Below are 25819 nucleotides of genomic sequence, written 5' to 3'. Positions count from 1 at the left end.
GTCTGGCAGAATGAGTATAGGAGTATAGGCAGTTAGGAGTTCCCCAGTTCCAATCCTAGCTCTGCCATTGCATCACCGTGTGGTCTTGGGCATATCACTTCACCTTTCTGATAAAGATTTTAAAAGGAACAAAAAGGATATAGGCACCCAACTCTGCCCTTTGTGCCTCCTCAGTTGCAGTTTCTTCATATGTAAAATGAAGATGATAATATTTACTAGATCTGAAAATCGGAATTCTCATCACACTGGAAATTCTGGTATTTCAGCTTTGGTTTCATCCCTAATAGGGACAAAAAGTCAAAATGTCAACATTTTTCACAGAATGAAAACTTGAATTTTCACTTAGGAAATGTCTAAATGTTTCATTTTGATGCTTTTGATCAAAACAAAATGAATCTAAACATTTCATTTGGAGTCAGTCTGACAACTGCACCTGTAAATTCTTATGTTTATATCATTGGATTTTGGTAAATCTATGCGTATTACCAAGGCTCATGTAATCATGCATGTAGGATATGTCTGTTCACATATAACTGAAGCAGATCGTCAGTTTAAATTCACATTGTTATATATTTATTCAAAAAGTAGAATTTTCTAAAATCCCTAAATAGAGTTTATTCTGGCAAAGCTGGAATTTTTTTTTACCGTTGTTATCATAGGATGCAAAACTAAACTTTCTTAATTTTTCCCTAGAAAATTGCCTTTATGGTAGCATTAGGCCTGGTTACAACAGAACACTTGGAAGGTAAGTATTCATATATTGTTTTACAGTTACACTTTAGTCTGTAATCTGGTCTGTTCTCCATACTATGCTGCAGACAGTAAGAATCAATGAGGAATCTGTCTACAGAAAGCTGAAGGATTTGGTAAAATCTTACTAATGCTCAACTGTCCCTCTCATCCTAAAAATAATAGGTCAGAGCTCCTGGCTCTTGCTTAGCTCTCTTTGTGTGCCTCACAGGGAGAAGACATTGACTCCTCAGCTGGGACGCCTGGCATAATGGGTCAGGAGGGGTCTGGCTAGAATGCTGTGCTCTCAAGCAGTCCCAGCTGGTAGATGACCCCTTGAGAACTGTTACGAGGGTCATAGGTTACAAAACCTAAACTCCACCAAAGCTGTGACCAACGCAGATCTGTGTAATGAATCAGAGAGCCAATTTACCCACCCTTTCTGCAGGCAGATTTCCTCCCCTCCCCCAATCCACTTGCTGCACCAACTGGAAAGCTGGCACAGTGGACAGTCTGGGCCAATGTCCATCTTTCAGTGTGTGTTTGATCCCTATGTGTTCTGTAGTCCTATGTAGAACAATGTATAAGGGCATTTGGATGAAATTTAAGATTTTGCTTTATTGTGGTTGCAAAAAAATCTTTACTCGGATTGATTTCCCTTATGCTAACTTTTTTAAATGTTTATTCAAAAAGTGAGCTAATTTGCCATGTTGGATTCCACAGAGAAGAGCTGCATATTTTCCGAGGTTCTTGCGTACAATATAGAACAAAACATGAATTCAGTGCAGCAGCCAGATACCGTTGACTTTTCTCTTGCAATCTTCAAAAATAAACTGCAAGAATTAACAGATTTGTGCATCTTTTTCTGTTGTGAAAATGTAGATGGGGAAAAGTGGCCTGATTTGCACATTTGCTGCAGGTGTGAAACAGGTTTTTTGGGCAGCAAGGGGAAAAGATCCAAACATTAACTACAAATTTCAGGCAGTGGGGTTTTTTTTCTATAAAAACTTGGACCCAAATCCACAGCAGGTATAAATTGGTATAGTTCCATCATAGTCACTGGGGCTTATGCCAGCTGAGAATCTGGCCTTTGATTTTGCATGATTGAATCATAAATTACTAACTAATTTATTAAGCTCCTATCTTATGGCTCCCATTCAGGAAGATACTTAAGCATATGTCTAACTTTCAGTATGCGAGTAGTCTTAGGGCTTGCCTACACATTGGGGTTATGTGCTCTACGGGGGGGGGCGGGGGGGAAGGGGGCGTACTTTCTAAAGCACGCTAATGTGTTATGCATTAATTGGTCCATGTAGCCCTGCTGGTGCGCACTAGAGGTTCTCCAGAGGGCTTTAATGTAGTACTGTTTAAAACAGCACTACAGAGCACCCCAGGGAACTTTTAATGCACACCAGCAGGGTTTGCATAGACCAATTAATGCACATGTTAGTGCACTTTAGAAATCACACCCCGTAAAGAGCATTACCCCACTGCGTAGACAAGCTCTTAGTAAAATCAGTGAGACTACTCATGCTTAAAATCAGGCATGTACTTCAGTATCTGAGTTAGAGCCTGTATTACCACTGGAAAATTTGATTTTTATGTATTTTTAATAAAACCACTCATCTTCCTATTTCTCTAGTACATTGATTTTTTTTATTTAGTACATCAGGGAGACCGTAGCATTTTAATAACAATATCATGGCAAAATATGCAGTAGGTTTTCTTTAATTTTGTTGCTTGTTTTTCCAGAGTGGCTTTTCTCTTTATATTTGCATTTTAGAAAATTATCTAGTGTCCTGAAGACTGAAAATTTGAAAGCAGTTTAAAGAAAATTTAAGACATCAGCTTTCCTAATCCTTAATGGAAATAGATTGAAATGGAAATTAATTGAGAGCATTTTTTGCGCATCTCTTATAATTCAAAAAGTACAGATGATGATTGCAAGTTTTAGTCAGAGATTATTCATGTTCTCTTTTATATTTGAGGAAAATGGGGCAGAATCTGAAATTATGATAAAGTGCAAACTAAAATTATTCAAAATGATGCTCTTCATATCATAATTCTTTTGCCCTTTGGTTTCATTAAAACATGCTAATTAGATGCCACTATGTTGAAAATACCAGGTAGCACCCAATTTTTTTTCCTTATATTGTAAGTGCAAAGACTTACATTTTTGAATCTACATACTATTCTAATCTTGCAAAATCAGTTCCTTTAGACAAATTCACTTTTTTTAATATTCCTACTACTTCGAAATAAATGGCTTCCATTTACTATGGAAAGGGTATTTCTTCACAATTAGTGGTGATTACAACAGTCAAAGAAAAGTACCTCAACAGATTTCACACTCCTGAGATTTTATTATTTCAGTCCTCTGTCATATTTACTGTTACCAGTCACTGCTGTTTGTCAGGCAGTATTGGTCATTAAATTCAGCTTATTTTTAGTGTTTCTAATGTGGTTAGCAATTTTATGCTTTTGGAAATAAAAACGTAAAGCATATTCAGACTCATTAAAACTTATTTGATATCATTACTCTATTATGTAATATCTTTTTCCTTCCTTTGTACTGATTTACTTTATGGTCCAGAGCCCTAGACAACTTATGGGCTGTGACCCACTTCTGCAGCATATGCGTCAGCCTAGCAACCCTTCCTGCTAACTTCCAGAAAAGTTTCTTTCCCTTCATTGGGAACAGCACACTGCTCTTCAGAGAGTCAACCTGAGTCACATGCACCCTCTTTTGAGGGTTTAAGTAGTAAATGGAACACACGAACCTTGTGTTGGATTTTTGTAAGAGGTACATGTCACTCAGGATACATTGTCAATATAGGCTGCATAGACCAATTTACAAGAGATGTTAATTGGTGATGGTGGTAGTGGACTGATGCTTCCCTGGGGACAAAGCTGATTTCCAATGAATGTGTTGCTGATGTATGACACTCACATAAAGTATTTCTTTTTTGCTTTTTCTTTAAAAAAATAAATATACATACATACATACTTGTGGCATTGGTGGCGAGAACCAAACATTTCACCAGAGTGGGTCACCAGCGTGCATCCTGGATCCAGCATCAATGACAAAAAGTTGTTACAATCTGGTGACTGGGCATGCCCCGTGGGGGATTTGAGCTTAGTTTTCTCAATCCAGTTCCTACTGAATGAGTGTCCACATCAACAAAACCTCCAGCACACTTGTTGGCAACCTCAGCTAAAGCCAAAGGCTGGATGGGCATTTGGGGTGAACTAATTTCTTGCTACTAGAGGTAACCTCTTATGGTCATGATATCATGACATTGAGGAAAAGTTTGCACAGCTGCTGCCTGTAAATACATAGACTTCAGTCTCTAGCATTTTTCACCAGGACTAACAATGAGAAAAGATAGTGTATGTAAGCCTCAGTTTTTCCAGAAGTGACTAGTGATTTTCAGTATCCAACTTGACACGTTTCAGGAGCCTGATTTTCAGAAAGTGCTGAGTCCCCAGAAATGGTGCATCCAAGATTACTAGTCGATTTGAAAAATGAAAGCTGTAAAATACACTGACATAATAAACATCTTTCTCCATTTTCACAAGCAGTTTGCAAAGAATAAAGTGAAATACACCAGGTGAAATCCTGGCCCTATTAATTCAATGGGGTCAGGATTTTACCCTATCTACATACAGAGATTACATACCGCATTACTTTTCACAGCCAATGTTAGTCCTAAATCCCTTTTAGTGTAGGAAAACAAGAGTTTTCCTGTGTTTCCCTACTTCTAAACAGGACTGTGATTCGGTGCATCTGGAGTTCCAATTATGATGATGACCTTAGAAGACCTTACTTCTGCCTCTGCCAATAACAAAGATACTGCATTCTATGCACAAGAACATAATATTGTTGTATACTATGGACAGACAAATTATCAGTCCATAGTTAAGATTGAATTTAGCTTCTTATTATGATCCTGATTTTCATCACCCTCCTAACCTGAGGAAAACAAAACCAGTATAAAGTAAAATTTCAAAATATCCCTGTGATTTTTACTTGACACAACTTGCAAGGGATATATGTTTGATATGCTCTTTTTTTAAAATAACAGATATTGGTAGTGTTTTGAAAGCCATCTGATGGTGCTTTCTAAATGTTTCTGAAGGGATCATAATAAAATCTTTTAGTGCAGAGCAAGCCTATTTTGGAGGAAGATGAAATAAAAGTGCCTGTGTTTGAATTTTATAAGAAAGGCTTAGTAATATCAGACCTTGAACTGCAGCAACTATCAATGCTGAGGCAACCCAATTATACTGTAGAAACTGAAACTGAACACAATGCCCAAGGCATTGGGGGCAAGAGCATCTTGCTTAACAAGTTAGATCTACATTTTTCCCCGATGAATGAAAAACACACAATGAACTTTTCTTTCCATGGTTACAGAAATCCAGAGCAAGCGTCAGGAAAGAAAGAGAAGAAGCACAGCAAATCCAGCCTATAGCGGACTCTTGGAAACTGAGGTACTTTATCATTCACTTTTTAAACACAGTTCTATTCTATGCCAATAAAAGGCTTAAGTACTTCTTATTGCAAAAGTACATATGAATGAGGAACCTCATCTACTTAAAAGAGAGATTGATGGGGGAGGGGGTATGAAACATGTTTTATCTCAGTTTCTAGGCAACAGCTTTTCACATCAGAACATCATTTGGCTCTAACTGGAACCCTTGTTGATGGTCTGAGCAGAGGCCAAAAAAGGCTAAATAAACATGGGACCTAATTACTCTCTTTCCCATAGAGAATGGTCTTTCCAGGTCAGGACTGAAGAACAGTGATGGGTCAGTGAGTTGAAACTTGCACTGCTGCTACACATGTAATACTTGTCAGTGAAAAAGCAGAGAAGACAATCTAGCCCTTTCATGAGCAGTTATTAACTAATGTGCCTATGGGTCCTGTTGATAGTAAAGGAACTCTGAAGTGAAACCCTGACATCTAACTTCTGCTCTTTTATTCCAGTACTACCATATTCACACAAATGAGATTTCGGAGGTGTAACAAAATTTGACCCTAGTCTAGCATTGGATCCAAAGCTTGGGTTGTTTAAAAAAAAAAAGTACATTTTCACTTTCTGATTTTGTTCTGATAATGGTAAAATATTTTGAAAAGGTTAAAAGCATTTCACCTATCATGTAGATTTACTTTTATATCATTAAAATTAATATTTTAATGTAATAAAAGTTAACAAAATGAATTATATAATTTTTTATCATACTAAAATGAAATATGTTGACAAGGAAGCTATTAGACATTATCTAAACAAAATGTTATGATAGTTTTCAATTAAAATTTTTCAGAATCTTTGTTCCACAGGGAATTTGGAAATTTTACCGTTCAGTTGAAATTCAGAATAAAAAAAATTGAAATCTCACATAGAATGGAAATAATGGTTTCTGGCAAGCTCTACATATAAGCAACATTTATTAGTTTTTCCTGTGTGCCATAAGCCAAAGGACATGGATTTTGCTTAACAAGTTATCAGCAATACAGACTCTTGGCAAAACCAACTTTTTGAGATTTCCGGTTATTTTGGCCAATGTGGTAGAGGGGAGGTAGCTGATTGTTGAGAGAAGGGAACTGGTAGGCAGAATGTAAATGGGTTGTTGAGTGACTTATCTGTGAGGAAGGTTGGTCTTGCGGTTTACGGCAGTGGAGTGGGTTTCAGGAGACCTGAATTCTATTCCCATTCTTGCCCCCACAGACTTGCTTTGTAACCTTGGGCAAATCGCTTAATCTCTTTCTGCCTCAGTTATCCCTATTTTACAGATGGGGAATGTTGATGCTTCCTTTTCCCCACCTTTTCTATCTTATTAATTCAAACTGTGAGCTCTTCAGGGTAAGGACTGTCTCCTGCTATATGTACATATAGTGCCCAGCACAATAGGGACCTCAGTATTATTTGTATTTTATTTGTGTTGTCTTATATAAGGTCCATTTGGCTTGAAGTTTACTACTACTGGATTGTTTAAAATGTATGTTGCATGGTTTTTTTGGTCCTAATCTGAGGAGTATTTTTGAGAAACTAAATTGTATAGGGTTGATGAGGAGGTTAATACATTTATCATATCCTAGTTCTTGGTTCTTATTAGACTTATTCTCAAAAGTATATCCTGAAGTGAAGAATAGCATGTAGAAAGAATCTTAAAATGAGAGATTCATGTGGCTGACCAGCTCTTTCCTCATTAAGAGCTGTCATTAAGGACTGACCATAGGGAATGTCATTCAAATAAAATGGAAGCAGACGGTTTTCCTCCAATCAATTAGCTTCGCAGATTGATTTACTGATCAGTGAGCTGAGGTATTTTGTGGCATTTTTCAGGCATTTTGGTGCAGTTTAATTTACAACTGATCTAGTGGATGATCTTTAATTCATGATTGTTTAAATTGAAATTGCATATAAATTACACTTCTTACTTGCCCCCTCCACCAAACTGCAGGAGCCAAGAAAATGTGCTTCATTGTGCTGTTAACCTCCTGGATTGTGAATATGCAGTTGCTGTTTCAAATTGGACTTCTGTTTCTGCAGCTAAATCTCTGCCCAGAAGCATGTTTGGGGGTTTTATGCTGTTAAGAAATTATTCCATTCTTCCATCCTGGGTAGTATATTTTTTAAAACAGAAGGAAGGCTGTGTTTCAGGCTGAATGTTTTCTGAAGGAACAGATGTCAGCTGAAAATTCATTAGCCATCCAGACATTCATGTATTCTGAAGAGCATGACATTAGAGAGCAGTTTACTAACCGCTGAATAAATCATTTGTTAGAAAGAAAACTCTGATTTTCCTGAATTCAACAACATATATTGGAGGAGTACAGCACTCTTTGCAATCTCACAGCACAGGAACTGGATGGGTCAGGAAAGCATCTACGGCGGATGGAGACCTTTATTCTCTAGATTACGAACCCAGGTTTCTAGTGACCAATAGCTGTTATCATCTGGTAACTGGCTGGGATGTTATTTGGTTGTCTCAGTCAAGTTCCTAGTGAACAGGTGTCCATAGGTTTGAAATTCTCTCAGACTGAAATGACCTCTGACACCCTAAAGGCAGTACACATTAATGTTTGGGGGGAAATATTTTCCCAAGGCCTTTGTGTACAGCTTGCAATCAAAATTTACTTGTATCAAATGCAGATAATTGTCACACAAAGTGGTGACTTCTTTCCCCCTCCTGTGGGAAGTTCATCACCAATTCTATTGACACTAATAAAAGTGTTGTCTTGCAGCAACAATTTAGTACATATTGGTTTATGATAAATGTTGTTTGGATGCCAGGTTTTTTAGTACTGTTTACAGACCCCAGGAACCACTCCTGAAGCCCAATCAATAATGTTGGTAATTTTCATTTACCGCTTGTTAATAAAATCTAATAAAGTTGGTCTATAAAAACCTTGCTAGAAGATGAATAATGCAGCTGTATATGGCTTAGTTGACCATCTGAGGAGCCTTAAGCAGCCTATATTCTGCCTCTCAGAATTAGCTTTTTGAGTACTGTTTATGCATGAAGGAAATTCCTTAGAGACTGATGGTAGAAAAGCATAAGAGAGCCAGAGCTCTTGAGATGACAGTATGGCTTCTTTTCTCTCCCTTTGCAGCGGAAACGCCTTGCATCAAATTATTTGAATAACCCCTTGTTCCTTTCAGCGAGAGGTAAGTATTTTTTAAATGAATACATTGCTATTATGATGTGGTATTAAATATTTATTAGTTGTATTTGTTATTAATTACTTCTAGAGTACCATAGGCTGCATAGCTATACATAGATGCATAGATGGTTACACAGCAAAACAAAAGTTAAAGTTAAGGGGTCATAAGGATATAGAGCCTGATCCCCCAAAGCCCTGGGAAATCAGTGGAAGATCAGGTTTCTAATGTTGTAGAGAAAAAGAAGATGTTAAGGAGGCAGTATTGCCAATCCCAAATGTTCAAAAACTATGGGATTAGATTAAAAAAATAAATTAGGGGATCTTTTAATTTATCTCTGGTTTTCAGCTTTTAGGATTCACATTTTCCAGCTGTACTCTATAACTATGAGAGCTAGAAACTTAGTTTTCAAAGAAAAAGTGAAATTCTCACGTACTTAATGAGTCCAGGAGCTGGAGCTTTAAGGAAAACACCACATTTTTGTAAGATTTCATGATAAAAACAAGTTGGCAACACTGAGAGAAATTTGGAGAAGAAAAGTAATAGCTCATGGGAAGAAGGAATAAGTGGCAGGCATAAGGTGCAGCGTGAGAAAAGGCACAGAACCGAGAGTGGAAAGAGGGAAAGTTGAGGAGAGAGGATTAAACAGAGCATAGAAGGGAACAAAAATTGCATTGTAGGGGGGACAGTGCTGTGTAGAACTGAGGATGAGAGGCTTGAATACATTGCAGAAGAGGAGAGGAAGACTGTAAAGAGATGTGAATATTTCTTTCCCCGATGCAGCTGCTACAACTTAGATTCTACTGTAAATGCACACTGTAGTACTTTAGAGGTACTTTTATCCTTTTTCAACAATAAAAATTTATTTGTAAGTATTAAGGCGCAATTAAAAGTGCCATTTTAATACAGATGCAAAGTTGTGACCTGCTTTGGTCTTTTCTTCTTATGTTGCTGATATCAAATTTTCCTTACTCTTCTTATACAACTTAAAATTGATGCCTATGTTTCCCTGTAAACACATGCCTAGAGAGAACATTAGCTAGGTTACTCTCAGACCCCCAGTAAATGTCCTTGTTTCCTCTGTGTGTCCATGTTTTTAGACAGGTGACAAAGCTTCAGTGGCATGACTGTCACAAAACTGCTTGGGATATGACACTGTTTTACCTTAATTGTTAGTTATTTTAGTAAGCCCTATAACTATTCTTCCTAATACCTAAAATCCCTGTTGCTGTGCTGAACAATCTCTCCATTGTCTGTCTTCATTACATAGCTCACAGCTTTAGTTATTGTATATTTGTATTGTGATATCACCTAGGAGCCCCAGTGATGGACCCCATTGTGCTAGCCTCTGTACAAACACAGAAAAACAAGACAGCCCCTGTCCCAAAGAACTTACACTCTAATCTAATTGTCTTCATTGCGTAGCTTACCACCTTGCTTATTATACCGTCCTCCCTTTAAAAATAATTCTCCGTTTAGGTCATTTCAGCAGGTAGAAGAGGAAAAAGTGGACACTTAGAGTAGGCCAACTTTATTGACAAATGCAAACCAAAAAGGATTTATTTATTTTTGAAAAGCATTGTATATTTGTTAAAGAAAACTGTGTGCAGGAAACAGCTCTTCCTTTACAAAAAATGTAGGCGAGAATGGTGCTTGTGATATTCTCGGTGAAATGTCAATTATTCAGAGTTTGTTTATTGGGAAAAATCTCTTAGCTGAAATGAGGTCATGTCCCTGATGTGCATCGCCTATATCAAAAAACTCTCCAATTATCCACGCCTCTGCTTATCTGGATAACTTTCATGTCCCCCGTTGATCTGAATAATCATAGTTTCACTGTGCTCCGTGTGTGCGCGCATGCATACAGGTGGTGCTTTGGGCATGTGGATCAAATTCTGTCTGCCAGATGTATGTAAACACACACCAGATAATGTGTGATCAGAAAAGGAGCACAAGAAAGAAGTTTCCACCTCACTTCCATCTCCCTAACCCAAAGAAAGACTACTCCATCAGCTGACTTACAGGAGCGGAGGAGAGACATTCTAGGGCTTTTCAGTGAGGCATTCTGCCCAAGTGTTTTGTGACTCAGCAATGGAAATTACAGACTTGCTTTTGTGAAAAAAAAATTTAAAGAATGAATTTTTTCCAAACAGTTTCTTGAAAAATGCAGTGTGTTTTTCAACCACCTCTAACTACTCCTTCCATCAGGCTTGGGCTACAACCATTAAAGAGTCATTTAAGCAATAGACCAAAACATGACACACATTTTTGATATGAGCGATTCTCATGTTGAAGGGTTGATGATAATATAATGCCTGATCCTGCAAGGTGTTGAGCATTCTAGCCATGAGTCAGAAAAGCACTTAAACACATGCTTAACTGTAAGTCAATGGGACTACTCCTGTACTGAAAAGGTAAGCACCTGCTTAAGTGCTCTGCTGGTTGGGGGCCAGAGTGTTCGGCCTTGAAAGAGTCAAACCCTTAAAGAAGATTTATTTCCTATCTAGTTAAGCCTGGACAGGTCCTATCCACTGGATGTTTACGACAGACATCAACCTTTTGGTACTATGAAATTTTTTAACATCTTCAGCATTTAGAGTTTCAGGTGCCCAATTCCTAAAACCTAAATAACATGCAGCTCTGAATACTAAAATATTCATTGGTGCTATTTCAAGTGTCGCTCTCTCATGTCCACATTAAAATAACTGGCTATAATCCTCCCCCCCCCTCCCTTCTTTCATCACTTGTGTCATGGCTTGACTAAAATTCATTGCACTGATGTGTTGCCCACTAACTTGTTCTCTGCCCTTCTTTCATGTGCTAGCAAATGAGGATCCATGTTGGAAGGTATGTTTAGCAAGATTTGTATATTACCACTGTCTGTCTCATCATCATGTAATACAGTGCTTGCTGTTAATTATTGTAGTCTCTGCCAGGGTACAAAATTGCAATATTTTCTTTCCCTTTTTTCCTACCATTTCTGGAATCTCTCCAGTTTACCTAAATCTTTGAGCCATTAAAACAGAATTTCAGAACAAGTTGAACTTGTGTGCTTTCATGTTCACAGGTTTGAATTTAATACTTTGTAGAATCCATTGATTGAGAAAATGCTGGTTTAGCTTTGTGGTATTAATAAACATCTAGGAAAAATATTAACTGTTCTACTTGAGTAGATCTCTCTCTTTAAGGTTAAAATCTAGACATTTTTAATAGTGCTTTCTAATATTGACATTTTTGGAGAGGCATTTTGGACAACAGTAATTTTGAGTTTAGGATATGATACTGTATAAAGCTGACATGAAATTTTGTAAAAATGATATTCTGAAAGATGAAAACATGATTATAGAATACATTTATTTCAATAAATCACTTTTTTTCCTCGAAAACTAGTAGGAAAATTGAGGTTTTTGTGTAATGATTCACAAACCATGAGAGCTCCAAAATCAGTCTCCCTTTTATTAAAATGTACTTAATTATATGAAGAGTAATTTACATTGCCACCAGATTAGCATAGCAATTTACTACATGACATTGTAACTTTGTTAATGAGACTTAGCAATATATAAAATGAACTGCAGATAAAGTACTAATCAGTCTTATTTGAGAAAGGTTGTCATAGTGGATCTGTGTGGTTTAAATCAGAAAACAATAATTAACAAGATAGAGAAGAGAGGGATGGGGGCCCTCTACAGGAAATTTGTGAGGGGGCACGTGGGAGAAAGTTGTATTCATACTTGTTTCCCTACCTGCTCTTCAAGGCGATGTGCATAAGATTTGGAACTGTGCTTTTTTCCCCCCAGAAACTTTTGCTTACTTGCTTTTACTGGGGACTTGAAGGACAAGTGAGCCACATAATGACATTGGCCCACTCATCAAAATAGAACTGCACCTGGTGATATATGTGTGTTGGAAGTGACAGTGACACATTCCCAGAAACAGAGTGGAATAATTATAACATTGCAGGCTGGAAACATTAGTTGATTCATATCTGTGTTTGATTGCTGTCTGTGTGATTGTTTGATTATTTCACATTTTTTCTATTTGTTTCAACTCATTGAATTTTGCTCGTTTGTTGTTGATGAGTACAAAATTGTTTGTCTTCCTTCTCCAGCAGCCAGGAAGCTTTTGAAAATGAGATATTGTGTTTGAACGGTCTGTCTAGTAAAGTAGTGGCTCCAAGTGCTGCTCGTGGAAAGTTACATTAAGAGTTGACTTGACCCAACCTACCCTTTTCTTCTCTTTCAGAATGAAATTCACCACGATGAACACTGTACAGCATGTAAGCGTGGCATTAACTTGCAACCATGTGGCACATGTCCAAGAGCATATCATCTCAATTGCTTGGACCCTCCTCTGAAAACTGTCCCCAAAGGGGTTTGGGCCTGCCCAAAGTGCCAACAAAAGGTAAGTGAGTTGAGGCATGTGTATTACAGTCATTCCAAGAAAAGAAAAAAGAGAGTGAGTTTGCACATCATAATTCTAGAGGCTGTTTCAGCCTACAATACTAGCTAAGGAGACAAGATTATCAAAAGTAATACAGTAAAAGCTCAAAGATACAAACACCAGAGTTACGGACTGGCCAGTCAACCAGACATCATGTGAAACCGGAAGTAACCAATTAGGCAGCAGCAAAGACTAAAAAAAGGTCAAGTAATGTACTGTGCCTATATTGCATCTTAAAAGTAGGTACATCTGGGCTGCCTGTCCCCACCTCTTCCCCATGTGCTGGGCAGCCACTTACAGCTAGGAGGTGATGAAGCTGGGGCTGCCAGCCTAAGGCAGCCGGAGCCAACAGAGCAGGAGCAGTGCTGGGGTCTGCGCCACTTTCACCCCTTCTCCCTCTTCCCTCACCGGGAGGGGGATGCACTGTTTTTACCACACACACCCCCTTCACAGGCCGGGAGTGGGACACGCTATTTTCTCACTCACACACACAGCCGGGAGGGGGACAAGCTTGCAAACTCAGTCCAACCCAGGGAAGGAAGCTGCCAGTGCTGAGTAGGGAGCTCAGCTGCTGCTGGAGCCTGGCCTGAAGTGTCAGCTGCTGGATCTGGAGCCTGAACGGCACTTTGTTCATAGTTACAAACATGTCAGAGTTACGGACACCACCTCCATTCCCAAGGTGTCCGTAACGCTGAGATTCTACTGCATTGAAGTTTCTTCGGTAATTTGCTTTTTTTGTTGCCTGGTAGTTTTACAGCATTGGTCTCATACCTTACATTTTTTCCCTTCTTGATTTCATGGTATTGCATCCCTCAAGATTTACGCTGAAAGATTAAAAATGGCTGTTCATTTCCTTTACGTTTTTCTTATATAAAAACCACCTGTACGTACAATTGCAAAGCAAGTAATGTAGTTCTTGCAGACGGAGGAGACAGTGTCATGCACAGACAATGCACCAGAGGATCTGAAGGTTGGAAGGAGAGTACACCATCTTCTTTATAAGATTTATTATATGCAGCTACTGATAACCATTTTAGAAATGCAATTCTAACAGTGTTCACACAAGCCAAATGATTAGCACCAGGTCTGTAAGAACTGTAAAACAATGTTGCTAAATTTTAGAATGAGCGGGCTTAATTTTTGTTCCTTAGAATTCTCTGCTTTAGCCCCTAGGAAAAATTACTATTTAGTTTCTTTGGAAATGTCAAAGAGAATTGCTGGTCTGTATTTACATTTAGTGGAACCAGCCTATCTTCTCTTCTCTATCAAGTCCAGTATTCTATCTCCAGTGGTGGCCTGTACCTAATAGGTAGGCAAAATACCTCTAACTCTCCTGGAAATTGTGTAAGCCTGTATGAAAGGGGCTGGAGAATAATTCCTTTTGGTGGTGATCAAGTGTGAGATTTGAAAACCCCATCCTAGCAATTATGTAGTGACACTGTTTACAGTGAAGTAAAATAAAAGTTACAGAATTTTTCCACTGCATTTCAGTTTACAACTTACAATTCCAATTATACCATTTTTTGTAATAGTAAAGTTTTTTTTGTGAGGTGAGTGGGAAGACATGAATTGTATGTGTGTGTCTCTTTGTGGATTACTAATTTTTGTTGTTCCCTGGATTTATAGGTATTAAAGAAAGATGAAAATGTGCCATGGACTGGAACTCTGGCTATTGTTCATTCCTATGTTACTCATAAAACAGGTACAGAATGGCGTGATTCCTGATAAGAGGCTCTCTAGTCCCCAGTTTCACCTTTAAAATGGGAGTGACTGTCTAACTCAGAGGGCATAAATTCATGTTAGCAAGATGCGTGGAAGAGCTAAAGCTCCATAAGATCAATGGTAGTGCCTGCCAGTCAGTATTACTAAATGCTTTTCATCCCAGCCCCCTGTTCTCACACACATAATTTTCTGTAACATTCACCTTTCAGCTGAAGTTTTCCATGTTCTGTCATGGATTGAAGATTAATTTGTTCTTTTAAAAAGTTTGAAAGAAAAGAAAAAAACTTTGGAAGAGACAAAAACATACATTTTTTTCAAATTGGAGACAAATCTGAACAATTAATAATAAAACCTTTTGAATGTCTATTCAAAAATGTCAAATTGTTCTGATTTGACATTTCATTTAGAAACCGGCCATTTCCATTCAGTACTTTGTCTTGAAACAGTTTTGATTTTTTTTCAAAACAACCTTTTAGCCATTTTCTAAATTTTTGTTTTCCTTTTTTTCGACCAAAACTGTTCACTAAATTTGACCCCAATTCACAAATTTGCACTTTTTGTCAAATTTGTCAAAAAAATGCATTTTTTGGCAAATTTACTGTTTGCAAACATTTTAAGAGAAGCTCTAATTCTAATTACACTTTAAAGTGCAAGGCCAGTGTAAAAATTGCTTATGACTAAAAACATGAAACTTGGTGTGAACATAGTCTTTGATAAGAACTAGTGCCTTTGCTTTAAAAAGTATTGGTTTTGATTTAATAAAGACATGACTGTCTGAAACTGTGTACCTAGCATTTGTGAGAGGAAATCTCCTTAAATGAATTTGTGTAGCCCTGAGCAGGTAATTTAATCTCTTTGCCTTAGTTTCCCTATCTATAAAATAGGGATTCTCTATCCACCTCAAAGGTGTGTTGTGGAATAATGTCTGTCCTGTACTTGAACCATTTCAAAAGTGATAGAGAGTTGTCTTATGTGCAACTGGAAACTCAGCTTCTCTGGCTATGCATTTTGAGATGGGATTGGGTAGACCTATGGAGTGCTCTATCTAGAACACTTAATCCTAGTCTCATGAGTCAGTGCAGACCATTTTTTCAGTCTGTATCTTAACATTTACATTCTAAACATTATTGTTCTACAGTCAAAGAAGAAGAGAAGAGAAAATTATTAAAGAAAGGCAGCGAGCTGAAGAGCGAACATAGGCAGTTGGAAGAGAAAGAGAGACTTCTCAACAATGCGGTTAAAGTAAGACTCCAGACTGGGGCATAATGTCTCCTACAGAATTGGTTATAAAGCGCTTATGCTTGAAAAACTGAGATTTGATGGCTGGGAAATGAGTTATGCTCACAAACTATTCATGCTCAAGTGTGAATAGTTTCTTTACAAAGAAACATATATGGGGGTCTCTTTGTGGGGAGTGAGCAAGATACACTGGCAGGTTGAGGAGCAGAAGGAGGCAGTGGCAGATCTGTTATTGGAGCGCTTCCCCACTCAAATGAGAAAACAAAATTAAACATATCCTCTGTCCCATTCTATACACAAGTCAGAGCTATAGAAATACAGTATAGCACTTCCCATCTTTCATAAGAAAGATCTGTGCATGACCAGCTGCTCCAGTGCCAAGAGTCTGTGTATCAGTCCAAAAGCATGAGGTTAGGCAGGTAAGACCATCATCACCACTCTCAAAAGGTCTAGTATCACAGTAGTGTTCTTGGCATCTCCTACAAGAACTAGAACCAAGTGTTGCTAGATGGGGTCACCAAGCATAACGTGATTCCAGGTATGCGTGTACACTACTTCTACCAGTCCCTGCCACTCTAAAGAGTGTTAGCCCGAGTTCAGAACCTAAATTCCTAGTTGCCAGTAGTTGTAAGGACTTACTTAAGGCATGGCTATTTGACCACAACCCCGCCCCCAAACTATAGAACTACTACTACTAAGAATTTGCTTGTATGTTTGTAATATGGTGTAACTACATATTTTAATCTTCTCTATCCTGGAAAATTAAAGTGGCAGCTGCAACAGTAACTGGTCAGTACTTGCTCTACCATTGCAGTTATCCAGGAGAGGCATGTTAAATATTTTATCACATTTAAAACAGACTGGAAAGAAAAGTAATAACTTATTAAAAGACATCACAGTGGGAAGTACTCTCTTTAACTGTACATAACCACCATCAGCTCTAATGGAAACTAACACATGCACGGAGACAGGTCTCTGTGGGGTGGAGTGTTCTCTAGTGGTTAGAGAAATGAAATTGGATTAGCAATTTCAGAATGAAAGAGAGTTTGGGCTAGATTCAACTACCGTGTGTGTGTGTGTATATATATGTATAAAAATAATTGCTATTGAAGTCAATGGGAGTGGTGCAGAAGCAGAATTAGGCCCTTTGAGTGGGAAGCATTCTCTCTTAAATGGCAATTTTGGCCTCTGATAATATTTATCCAATCAAAGATGTTTGGTTCCTGAGGTTTAGATTAACTAAAAAAGTAAATTACCAATTGAATTAAGTGGAAAACCCCATACACACCATGTGTGACTGTGATATTGTTATAAATTGCAGACCCATGCATTTATTATTCACCTGGGACTACTTCACCTGCCCTCTAATCCATCCCCCCCAGGCTTATTCCAAAATCCCAAACCTCTGAACAGCTACCTTAAAAAAAAAAAAAAAAAAGTCAAGTAAGTGTTTCCTGCTTCCCAAGAACTGCAGAATGTTCTCCCCTAAAACTATTCTGGACCAAGGCCCATGAGAGACAATATGCAGACCTGGACCAGTAACTGGTTTGGGTTTCATGACCTATTGGAGAGAGAAACAGGAACTTTCATCCATTAAAAGCCAGAAATACCCTTCCCAGTAGGATAAGGCTTCTGTTTCTAGCCATGGTAGAACATTAAATAGTGGCCCTTAAACTAACATTTTATACCTGAAAAATATTTGAGGTTGTCTTTAGAAGTTGTTACTGGCATCCTTGTTACTAAGTTGCCTGGCTTTAAGTAAACGGATTTAAAACAAACACCACTTTATTTAATCTCCCTAAAATGGACTGTAAATATGGGCCACATACAAAACACATCAGAGTGTAGTTTGACCTGAAGGTTTTACTGAAGTCATTTGGGAAGACTTACAGTGCTTACTGATGGCTTTGCCACTTTTGAGTAATGTGGCCATTGTAAACCCATGCCAACAAAATCTGTAGACCGCCATCACGCGATCATGTATTCTTCCTGTCTTTCAACAGGATATGGTCAAAAGTGCCCTCAGTATATACTTGATCTTAGATGAATATTGTTGCTAAGACAAGTGATGCACTATATGCACCAGTGGGTATTACTCCATTAATTATGCTTGCGTTTCTGCTATCCCCAAAGGAGAACGTAATTCGTTTGAGATGGACATGTTCTCCAGACATGTAAAGCATGTTTGGGGGGATGTTTGATGCCAATTTGAATGTATTCTCAGTCTCTCCATCTCTCTCTCTAACAGAAATGCTTAGAGCTAAAAAACAGCCTGTTGGCCCAGCAGAAAGGGACTCAGTCATCGCTGGAACGTCTCAAAACTCTCATTAGACTGATACAAAATGAGCAGATGATTCAGGTTACCATGACGACAACCACCACCTCCTCCCTGCTAACTGTCCCCTGGATCAAACCCTCATCTGCCTCTGCTGCCATGCACAAAGCCTTGCAGCAATCACAGGGTAACAACTGACAGAGCTGTCTGGGGAAAATGGAAAAAAAAAAAACTTTATACATGCGCAAAGGAGAGATTAAACCGAAACAACGGGAAATGAAGGAAACAAAAAACAATCTCATTTTTTACACATGTAGAACTTAAGCCAATCAGTCCAGTTTGTAGGTCACTGTGGCAGCAACTTCCCACAGAGCAGATTTTGCTGCAGTTTTGTATTTGCCAAGACCTTCAGTGCTTATGAGATTTGTTTTGTTATGTTGGCCTTAATGTATTTATGAATAAGAAGGAGAAGAAATAGTATGGCTGATAGAAAGTGAAGTATCCTTTTTGGAGGGCAGACAATTTTACAAGTTTGCTTTAAAGGGAAAAATTTTAAATACAAAGAGTTAGTAAACTAGTAGGGAGGTAGCTGGGCTTAAAGCTGTTTGAGGGAGGAAACTGGTAATATAAAAAGAGCCGGAACTACTTAGGACTTGACATGGATTCTTAGCAAAGTGACCAAGGTCTGCCTCGCTGATTCAGGTGAACTGAAGATGGGCTGTTTGACAAGAATGACGTCATGGACGCTCACAGAGCCTTTAAAACAAAAAGATCATTTTTTTCAGTATTATAGCTGAATTGCAGATATTTAAATAATAAACTGTATGAAGTTAGCGTTTCTAGTAAAATATTGAAGTATTTTCATGCTGATGCTTCTGTATATGCGTTCTGAAGTATTTAAAGAGGTATGACTGTAAAACTCCTTACTTTTTTGCAGGTCCTTTTTACTTATTTTGCTATTGATGTATTTTTCTCATGGAGTTTTTGTGCAAGATTTAGCATAAACCATATAGTGGATAGCTTTGGCAGGTTGGGTTCGTTTTTTTGGGTTTTTTTGGTTATGTTTTGAACTTTTTTTTTTTTTTAATAAAAGCAAATAAAGATTGTTTTTCTTTTCTTGCCAGTACAGATAATATGCCAAAAAATAATTTTACATTTTTGTACTGCATTTTTATTGTAAAAATAGGTAACATGGAAAAAAGCTGGTGGGGTTTTTGTTTGTTTGCAGGAATATCTGCAAAAATGGTACAGGAAAAAAAAACTGCCTCAAGGGGTTGTTTGTCATATTGGATAATAGCAAGAATTTAGGGGGAGAGTTGGACTGTGGAAAATTAAGGGTTTGCTGGGTTTTTGGAAACTTAATTCCTTTTTAAATTTTGTTGATTTGTAACACATTTGAAAATGTTTAGCATTAGTCTGAGAAAATCCTAGAGCTCCTGCTTGTTTCACTAGCAAGTCTTCCTGATGCTACAAGGGTCAGTCTGGCGCCTTAGTAGGCCACAGGCCTGTCCTGTAATCCTGAGGCCTACCTCGGAAGTTAGTGATGGGCAACCCCTTTTCCTCTAACAATGCAGAGTTTCACACAACCACTGATTCCATTCTTCGATCCTTTAGTTACTTAGCACAACAGGTATGAAACAAAACAAAAAGCAAGGAACCACTAGAGCATGACACACAGCTAGTCTCTCACATCAGCATATGACATGGTGCCGAATGTCATTTTTTTAAAAATGAGGGACTGGCCTTTTCAGTTGCCCATCACTAGGCAGCACATGGTCCCTTCAACCATTTTCACAACTCCGGGAGAAACTGTGCAGTACTATACAAATCTATTTTAATACACTTAACACTCAGTTGAACAAGATTTTTATATTCTTTTATTGATGAACAAAGTGAACTAAGTAAAACACAATTGTTATACATTGATTATTGTATGCCAATTATGCATTCTAATGTGGCTTGCAATGTAAGTGTTTTCAGGTTTAATGTTTTTTTTTCTTCTCAGACAAATTAAAAAAAGGAAAATATGGAAGGTTGAACATGTGAAGAATTTCTGAAGACGTGTCTTGGACTGTTAAAAGTAGTTATTTTGAAAAGGGGACTGTCCAGTGGATAGTGTGCATAGAAAAAAAGTGTTTGTCTTAAATATGCCAATGTAGTTTTACTTCTTTATGATGCATTAAACTTGACTGACAATTTAATAGTGGTGTGGATGGTGTGATATTCATTCTTTCAGAAATACAACCTGACCTCAATCCTTCAGTCCCTTCTGAGACCAAACATCCCCGAGATCAAGGGAAACTCACAAACTTTAATGTAATCTCCTCCATCCCTTTACGAATTATATGTATTGCAGTAATGCATAGATACCCCACTTACAGATTAGGACCCCGTTGCGGTATGCATTGGTATAGTGACGAATAAAAAAAGACAGTCCCTCTCCCTCCAGAGAGTTTACAATCTATGTAATCATTTTCCCCTTCTGCTACCTACACTCCTGTTTCTGGTTTTCTTCACAATCCATTGTGGTACTGAGCCTCATTCACACCTTGGTTTGCCTTCACTGGTCTGTAACCTTCTCCTCTCTGATTCTTACTTTTGCCCCCTTTTTAGAATATCTACATCATTTCAAAGTCATCCTGTAGTGGTGCCTGCATCAATCCCTTGCTTGGCCCCCCATTTCCCTGTCATCTTCTGCCACAGCACCTGCTTGTTTTCAAATTCCTTCTATGAAGCCACATCTAAATCATTCTCACTTCCTTCTTATTGTTAGTCCCCATGCTTTGTCTTACTTGACATGTTGTCCTATGTGTTGTCTCTAACTTGTGGCCATATTTTAATGTCCTTACCGTATGTGATTGAGGTGAATGGGGCAAGGTACTGTACAAGTGGATAGAGTGACAGACTTGGGCTGTCAATGTCGCAATTAAGGACTGCGGGATGGGGCCTTGTACTGAGATTATCCATTTTCTAAATGACTGAAGAAAAGATTATTGAAGGAAGAGAGAGAAAGGAGACGCTGTGCTAAAGCCCCACAAAGACATATTATTACAATAATGCTGGCCTGCTAACAGACTGGGACATATTATTGACACTTCTAGGAGTGGCAGATTGGACAGGCTTGATTTTTTTCCTAGCTCTTCAGCCTCGTACTGTGTCAGTGTTTAATTTCAGGCTGTTGGGACCATGGGAATGTAGAACTATTGCGCTGTTTCCAGGGATGTGTATTTTTTCCTATTGTTTTCTTCCAATCCTATGAGAAACCGCTACCCCCAAACAGAACCAGAAGTCTTTTCTAATGACCATCAAAATTCTCCCATAATCTTACCCTATAAAGTCAGCACTGTACTAGTTTACAGGAGCCAATTACAGTGCTCTGCATGGTGCCTTAATAATTAATATAGATGTGAGAATGTGCTAGCCTTTAATCTTTAGTAATCATTCAAATCGTGTTGGCAGAGAGTTCTGTAGCCGACACAGTAGCCTCTATCGAGCAGGCCCTGGCACCAAGCACTGGCCTTTGAAAAGGATTAGAAACTGAATGTTGGGGTCCTCCTGCCCCACTGATAAGAAAGTTTTTTATAACAGATAGACCAGGTTCACAGCATTACAATATTTTATTGTAATATGGCAGGACTCCTGTATATGTGCAGGACCTCTTCAGAGCCGGTCAGTTACATTACAGAGGGATCTAATCAGCAAATAGCTATTTTAGAGAATGGTGTTGTGTCCAGTCTGGCATAAGAACAGCCATACGGGGTCAGACCAAAGGTCCAGCTAGCCCAGTATCCTGTCTTCCGACAGTGGCCAATGCCAGGTGCTCCAGAGGAAATGAACAGAACACGTAATCATCAAGTGATCCATCCCCTGTCGCCCATTCCCAGCTTGTGGCAAACAGAGGCTAGGGACACCATCCCTGCCCATCCTGGCTAATAGCCATTGATGGACCTATCCTCCATTAACTTATCTAGTTCTTTTTTTAACCCTGTTATAGTCTTGGCCTTCACGATATCCTCTGGCAAGGAGTTCCACAGGTTGTGTGTTGTGTGCATGTGACCATTGCACCTCTCTAAGCATCATTTTGGCTTCTTTGTCTGAAGGGGATACAAAGTAACTTCTGTCCATTCAAAATGAATTGAAAGTAAATGTGGAAGTCATGTACCAACATGGTACATATAGCAACAGCTACTATTCTAACTGCACTAGGGTTGAGAAGTCACTTGGACATTTGTTTCCTTCTGTTTGTGTCCATCTCTGTAGTATTATGGCAGTGGAGCCATGCAGTTTATCCTGTCCCAAAGCAGACAGTATAGTTACATTTTTGTAACCAGATAGCGTAGTTTACAAAATTATTATGGGTACAATATTACATCCGGAACCCAAGCTAAGAGAGTGTCACCTTTTAGTGGCTAGTCTACATGAGACTGCTACTCTATTTAGTTCACTATGTCAAGTATTAGGGGCACATGGTTTTTAACTCTTATAGGTCCCAGGTTCAAACCCTGCTGTTGGCCCAAGCAGGGTCGGTTATGCCGAGTTCAGAAAAAGAGTCCTGTGACACCATGGATAAAGGCACAGACTTGAAAGCAAAAAAAACATTCCTTATGTTAGCAGGCATGGCTGGTGGTTCAGGACTAATGGGGGCTCAGCCACACCAATATGAGAAGTGTGCTGTGGGACTGATATACTACAGGGTACAGTCACACCTGAAGCTACTGGGGCACTTCTGCTGGATCAGAGTCAGACTAGCAGGGTGTGGTTCTCAGCTGCTACGCTTAACTAGGAAGGGTGGTGGGAGGAGACTGAACTGGTAGCGGTTGGCGTGGAGAGACCTTTCATGGTTTGGCAGAGGGGAAAGATTGGAGGTGGTAGGCGTGAGTGTAGTGGGGAATAGAATCAATTGGTGAATGAATGAGGTTATGGATGTACTCATGGTGTGGGGGAGATATGGTGACGGGTTGATATTGATAGTAGGAAAGAACACTAAAGTGTCAGAGGGAGAACCACTATGTTCACCCACCCTCCCCTGAAGTGGTGCAACTTTTCCATCCTGAATGCACAAAGGGGATAGGAAATGAAGAAGGCACCATTTTTTCTTCTTAACTACCCTTACCCGCAACCACCACTCTGAGTATCTTCACACCAGGGTACGGTCTAGACCAATGTGTCACCCCTGCCCTCCAGCCATGGGTGCCTAGAATGCCTTAATGTACTAGCTCCCACTTGGACCACGCACAGTCTTCCAGCATGCAAGCCACACCCTGAGTGTCTGCGTGTGACTGCAGCCTGACCACCCCACTTGGGTTAAACACTTGTTCTCACCAGCCTTGGTTATACAGGAGGGTGATCTCAACACCACCCCCCAGTCTGGACCCCCCTACTTTCAAACCCCCTCTTCTCCCTCCCCCGCACAGTAAAAGGAGATATTGGTACTGGGATATTGTGAGGACAACTCCATTAATGTTAGTGGGGTGCTCAGGTACTATAGAAGTACCTATACAGATGGAGCCAGTCTTACCGGGTGTAAGGTACAACCAAGAGTGAGGTTCCCAGCCTGTTTATAGCAGGTTGTAAGATATCTGCATAGAATCCCAACTCTTACAATTTTACAGGTATTGCAAGTCTCATGCTCTTAGGTGTTTTTTCTTAAAGCCCTAGCTCCTGGATCATGTGACTAATTTTTTTTTTTTTAAATAAATGTCTAGCTTGAAAAGGTAGGTTAGAGTGGATCCTAAAAAGACCTCAAGTGTTTAAAAGGGGGGAAAAAATCACACACAAGCTCAAGTTTTAGGCCAATCTCAGGGAACGCCTAACTCATGATTTATGACACTTGGGGCTGGTAATACTGCAACCCCATCCCATTGCTACCATCAGTTGTCTTTAAAGCCCTGCATAAGGGCGCCAAGACAAAAACAAAACAACTCCAGTGACATGAGTTTCATTATTCTACGTCACACGTAGAAATACCCAGAGTACTTTGGTTTTCTATCAGTTTGATGGCCTATTAATAAGAGTGAAAAAACTTTTAAAACAATGCATCTGTTACTCAGCACACTTTGTTCTGTATTCTGCAGGCTCTGGGTAGTTACAAAGGGGGACTTGAGCTGATGTGGCTGTTGCCACTCATTTCAGACTAGTCCTATTCACTTTAATCAGATTTTACCAACTGCAGCTCATTTCACCTGAAAAATGAAACCCAGGCGGCATCTGACATCAAGCACAAGAGACTGATTGGTATAAGCAGAAAATGCCAGACTCTGCCTCTGTACGCCACTTTTAAGTTAACCAGGGTGAATACCATTAAAGGTTAGAGCTTTTTAGTAACATTAAATTATCATGATGGAAGCTACTACACAGACTATGCGGGCGCACAAAAATTCCAGGAGAAAAAGATGGTGTTGGGCTTTGAATTTGTTGTTTGCATTTTTATTGAAGGATAGTAGGTGACTTTGTTGTTCAAAAGCCGTAGAAACACTGTACTGGCACTTTGATCATCAAATGTTACTCATTAAGCAGTTACAGCTCAAATTTTCAATCATTTTTGCCACTTCATCTGTGGGATTTCGAAAGGACTTTCATCTCCCTCAGCCCCATTCATTCACATAGGAGACAACTAGTTAATAACAATTGCAATTCCAATGCTGTTATCAGAAGCTGCCTTGGTATTATAATGTATGGTAAGCGTTGATAAACTGAGGGGAAACTTAGTGTGGTTCATTCCTTTATGGTTGGTATTTTCCATAAGAAAAACTAGAAATGATTTTAATTAAGCACATAATCAAAATATTGCAAAGTGTTCCCCTGTTACCACAGTGGCACTAGTGTCTATAGGATTCACTGCAAACTTTCAGTTATAAAGGCTGCTGGCTAGAAATCAATTCTAATAATTAAATGTCACCCTATTTCCAACGGGTGATGGGAATTTTCAGAGGCACAAGATCAGTCAGTCACCCAACTCCAATTGAAAGAGCCTCACTCCCCTTGGGGGTGGGGACAAAAACAAAACCAACTAGCCCTATTGAGATGGCAGAGGTTGGAGGAACCCACCTGGAAACCCAATGCACTTAAAATCCAAGTCTAGGGCAAACATAAGGCAACCATAGAAGTTCATGAGATTAAAAAGCCCTTGTGACCCACCCTCCTGGTATTGCATCATATAATTCTAGAAGAGATGACAGATATTAACTGGGAACAGCTGCACAGAGGCAGAGGGCGAGTGCCACAAAGAGAATGAGGCACCCAGCTGCCCATTGAGGCACCGAATACCAAAATTTAGATCTTCAAAACCCCCGATCCACTGCGACTTACTCCGGTATGTTCCTAAATTCTCTCAGCATATACATTTCTGCCACAAAGCCCCGTGGCACCTAAATGTTTGCCAGAGGACATGCACACAGCCACATAAGTCCTGAGAGCACCTACACGTTTATGGGATTCTCAAACTGCGTGTCCAGTTCCCCCATCTATTGGGTCTGATCCATCAGGTGTTCTCCAAGCACACCTAACACCACACAAAACATAACTGAGGAGGAAATGGTGGTGGTGCCCTACCCTTGTACGCAATACCCAGGGGAGAACACTAACCACAGGGCAAGTTGAAGATCTGTGTTCAGATCCCAGCTAGGGTTGCCAAGTTTCTAATCACACAAAACCAAACATCCTTGTCCTGCCCCTTCCCCACCCTTTCCCTGAGAACCCTGCCCCTTTTCCAAGCCCCCACCACTCACGCCATTCTCCCCTC

At 39.2% G+C, this 25819-nt stretch overlaps 1 protein-coding gene across 1 annotated transcript in view; it reads left to right on the top strand.

Moving 5' to 3' along the window:
* PHF21B (PHD finger protein 21B) overlaps positions 1-19188 on the top strand; it is a 208163-nt gene extending 188975 nt beyond the window's left edge. Inside the window, exons 10-17 of the mRNA XM_024204428.1 lie at positions 694-745; positions 5147-5223; positions 8351-8405; positions 11224-11246; positions 12645-12803; positions 14469-14544; positions 15703-15806; positions 18052-19188. Coding sequence (XP_024060196.1) covers positions 694-745; positions 5147-5223; positions 8351-8405; positions 11224-11246; positions 12645-12803; positions 14469-14544; positions 15703-15806; positions 18052-18276 — 771 coding nt within the window. The 3' untranslated portion in view covers positions 18277-19188. The remainder of the gene's footprint in view (positions 1-693; positions 746-5146; positions 5224-8350; positions 8406-11223; positions 11247-12644; positions 12804-14468; positions 14545-15702; positions 15807-18051) is intronic.
* Positions 19189-25819: the final 6631 nt, after the last annotated feature.

Source organism: Terrapene carolina, unplaced genomic scaffold (assembly GCF_002925995.2).
Source record: "Terrapene carolina triunguis isolate 2854851 unplaced genomic scaffold, T_m_triunguis-2.0 Scaffold112, whole genome shotgun sequence".
Classification (NCBI taxonomy): Eukaryota; Metazoa; Chordata; order Testudines; family Emydidae; genus Terrapene; species Terrapene triunguis.
The sequence above is the reverse complement of the archived record's forward strand: the minus strand, read 5'-3'. Positions and strand labels throughout refer to the sequence as shown.